The following is a 3,463-nucleotide window of genomic DNA, read 5'->3' on the forward strand; positions in this document are numbered from 1 at the left end:
ACACATATGTTTACTGCAGCACTATTCACAATAGCAAAGACTTGGAACCAACCCAAATGTCCATCAGTGACAGACTGGATTAAGAAAATGTGGCACATATACACCATGGAATACTATGCAGCCATAGAAAAGGATGAGTTCATGTCCTTTGTAGGGACATGGATGCAGCTGGAAACCATCACTCTCAGCAAACTGTCGCAAGAACAGAAAACCAAACACCGCATATTCTCACTCATAGGTGGAAATTGAACAATTAGATCACTTGGACACAGGAAGGGGACCATCACACACCAGAGCCTATTGTGGGGTGGGGGAGGGGTGATAGCGTTAGGAGATATCCCTAATGTAAATGACTAGTTAATGGGTGCAGCACACCAACGTGGCACATGTATTCATATGTGACAAACCTGCATGTTGTGCACATGTACCCTAGAACATAATATAATAAAAAAAAGAAAAAAAAAGAGAAAAAGTTATTAAGAAGAATTAGAAAAAATCCACTGTCCTTGACTCATTTCCTGTTCCCACCAAACGTTCTGGTGTAGAGAAAAGGGGGAGCATTGGTAACAAGGACCACAGTTTTCCACTGGGGTGGGCAGGACAGATGCTCTCTTTATTTAAATTTTTGGCATCTTGCTCATCACAAATTTTCTTGCAATAATTTTGTTTTTTAAGATGTTGCATTAAGATGTTATTTTTCTTGACTGCTGAGGAAATTTGCACCCCTTTAAATTCTGCACCCATGTCCTGGTTGGGAGAGGTGGGGAAAATCCTGGGAGCCCAGGACAAGGAGAGGCAAGTCCCACGGAAGTGGGAATGGCCAACAGCTCCCTGAGAAGACAGTTTCCTTCTTGGGGAGGCAGAGGAAGGCCCAAGAACCCACAAAGACAGAAGAGTGGAAAGGCCGGCCAGGCTGGAGATATTGAAAGAGACTCCGGATGAGGATAGGGGCTGGCCCTAAAGCCCCGCCTGACTCCCGGCAGCAGGAGGGGGCGTGGAACGGAGGCGGAGCTGTTGGCGATGACAACAGCCCCACGTGACCAGCCAACACTGAGTCTTGTCTGGCTCTGGCGTCAGAGCCATCGTCGCTCGTTCCCTTCTCGGCGGCGGTACCTGCTCCTGGTGGCCCTGAGGACGTGCGGGCCAGGGGCGGCCCGGAAAGTAGGAAGCGGAGGGTGAGCAGGTAAGGGATCCGGAGTGGGGTCCCTGGGGTTGGTGTTGGGGAGCGGCTCCGGCCTGCAGATGCCCCACCCCGGGGGAGCCGCGCGGAGACGCAGTCGGTCCGCGATGCAGCCCCCGGGCCCCGCCACGGGCCCGCGAGCCTTCCTTGAGCGGAGAGGTGCCCGTCCCCGAGGGAGCCGGCGGTCCTGAGGCTACGACCGTTCGGAAACACCTGCCTCCGCCACCAGCGCAAGCTTTTCCGACACCCCTGCCCCGCCCTTCTTGGTGCAGAAAATGGTGGTCAGCTTGCGGGGCGGGTGACTGAGGCGCGGGGCGAGGGCGGCAAGGAGGGCCCGGGCCCGGTGCGGGGCGGGGAAGGGGCCGGATGGCGGTGGGTCCTAGCTAGCGCTCCGCTGCAGCAGCCGCCACTTCCCCAACCCCGGCCGTCTGCAGGTCTGCGAGGCTAAGTGTCGCGGCGGCGCACCTCGCGTCGAGAATCGGGAGGAGGAGGAGACTGCAAGGATAGGCCCAGGTCGGTGCGAGGGACGGTGGTGAGGCGGGGGCCAGAACGTAAGGAAAGCCCAGTCTGAGACCCCAATCCATGCCTTCACGCTCGACTCCCTCTACTGCATGCAACCTTCCCCTTCCCACACCCCATCCTCGTCCTCCATTTTACTGAAGCATGGAGATGGATCTACAGGGAAAATGGTGGGCTTTGAGAGAGGGAGGGGCTCGGATTGGGGGCACCCCACAGGGCACACGGGCCTCTCAGGTGGAAAAAAAATGAAATGTTAAAGAGTGTAAAGTCAAATCCAGGGCTCTGAATTTTAAAAGGTGCCTAGTAGGGCCTCTGTCCTCAGTGCTTATCAGTCCACAAATTCAGCCCATTTTCTCTCTCTCGTCTCCTAGGAGTAATGGAGTCCAAAGAGGAACTAGTGGCAAACAATCTCAACGGGGAAAATGCCCAACAAGAAAACGATGGAGGGGAGCAGGCCTCCATGCCGAATGAAGAAGAATCCCGCCATTTGGGAGGGGGTGAAGGCCAGAAGCCTGGAGGAAATATCAGGCGGGGGCGAGTTAGGCGACTTGTCCCTAATTTTCGATGGGCCATACCTAATAGGCATATTGAGCACAATGAAGCGAGAGATGATGTAGAAAGGTTTGTAGGGCAGATGATGGAAATCAAGAGAAAGACTAGGGAACAGCAGATGAGGCACTATATGCGCTTCCAAACTCCTGAACCTGACAACCATTATGACTTTTGCCTCATACCTTGAATCCTAAAAGTTTTTGCTGAGGTTAATGTGAACACTGCTTTACAAGCTTGTATTTTGTGATTTACTTTTCTGTAAGCCTTTTGGTGTTCCACTTAACCAGTTTCTAATGGAAATTAGAATTCTAATTGTATATTTGTCTCAGCCAAAAAGTTACTGTCAGCATGGCAATTCACCCATTTTAGGAAAATACTCTTTTCATAATGTGAAATGCATAAAGCAGTTCAAAAAGCAGTCTGTATTCCATCATCTTCCTCTTTCATTCCAGTCCTTGTTTTTTGTAAATACTACTTTTCCTCCTCCGGCTACCTGGACTCAAAATCTCAGTTGTCTTTGACAATTTTTTCCTTGTCCCTGACCAAAAAAGAATGATCATACCCATAATTCAATGTTTGATATTTTAAGAATGTATGTTCTAGTGTTTTTCAGAGTGAGTCTACCATCTGTATAAAACACCTTGGGGCAGGAGCATTTAAGAATGTGGGACCTATCATCCAGACTCACAGAGTGGGGCTCCAGAATCTGCATTTTTAGCAAACTCTAAGTCTCTGATGTGTACCAAAATCAGTGCCATTGGTGTGTGTGTATGTAACTATGTATGTGTGTGTGTATATATAATGTGTCATAACTGTAAACAATAAAGAATATCAAGATGAATCTCTCTGACTGGTGGGCAAGTAATTAAAAAAGTATGAGACCTTAAAATAGACTGATGATTATAGGAGCGGTAGGGACAGTGGCAAAATTATTCACTGTGCAGAACAAAGCATGCCTGAAGGTCACAGCCTGAGGAACTCAGAATTCATCACCCCTGTCAGCAGTTTCACATCCAGCATCTCATTTTATCCTTAGAATAACCTATAAAGTTTGTATTGTTATCCCACTTTTACAGATGAGGTCACTGGGTCTTAGAGATGTTAAGTACCAAGGCTAACCTCTGCTTGGGGTGGGGGAATCCAGCCTGGGCCATTTTCTATTGGACCTTACCATCTGGAGATGCAGAATATTTGACTTTTGTAACTTGATGA

The 3,463-nt window shown here is 49.4% G+C and overlaps 1 protein-coding gene across 2 annotated transcripts; it reads left to right on the plus strand.

Moving 5' to 3' along the window:
• Nucleotides 1-1,020: 1,020 nt before the first annotated feature.
• Nucleotides 1,021-3,092, plus strand: BEX4 (brain expressed X-linked 4). 2 transcript variants are annotated; one of them, XM_017885378.1, is made up of 3 exons: nucleotides 1,023-1,183; nucleotides 1,615-1,693; nucleotides 2,071-3,092. In XM_017885378.1, the coding sequence occupies exon 3, from the start codon at nucleotides 2,076-2,078 to the stop codon at nucleotides 2,436-2,438; it is 363 nt and encodes a 120-aa protein (XP_017740867.1). In that variant the 5' UTR covers nucleotides 1,023-1,183; nucleotides 1,615-1,693; nucleotides 2,071-2,075; the 3' UTR covers nucleotides 2,439-3,092. The 2 variants fall into 2 exon arrangements, with proteins under 2 accessions (XP_017740869.1, XP_017740867.1); XM_017885380.1 differs by lacking the exon at nucleotides 1,615-1,693 and having other exon boundaries at nucleotides 1,021-1,183.
• Nucleotides 3,093-3,463: the final 371 nt, after the last annotated feature.

Source organism: Rhinopithecus bieti, unplaced genomic scaffold (genome assembly GCF_001698545.2).
Source record: "Rhinopithecus bieti isolate Rb0 unplaced genomic scaffold, ASM169854v2 scaffold_15251, whole genome shotgun sequence".
In the NCBI taxonomy this organism is placed as follows: Eukaryota; Metazoa; Chordata; class Mammalia; order Primates; family Cercopithecidae; genus Rhinopithecus; species Rhinopithecus bieti.

Bases quoted from the DNA above. Each gene is read 5' to 3' on its own strand.
- BEX4 (XM_017885380.1), top strand. From the start codon at position 2,076: ATGGAGTCCAAAGAGGAACTAGTGGCAAACAATCTCAACGGGGAAAAT.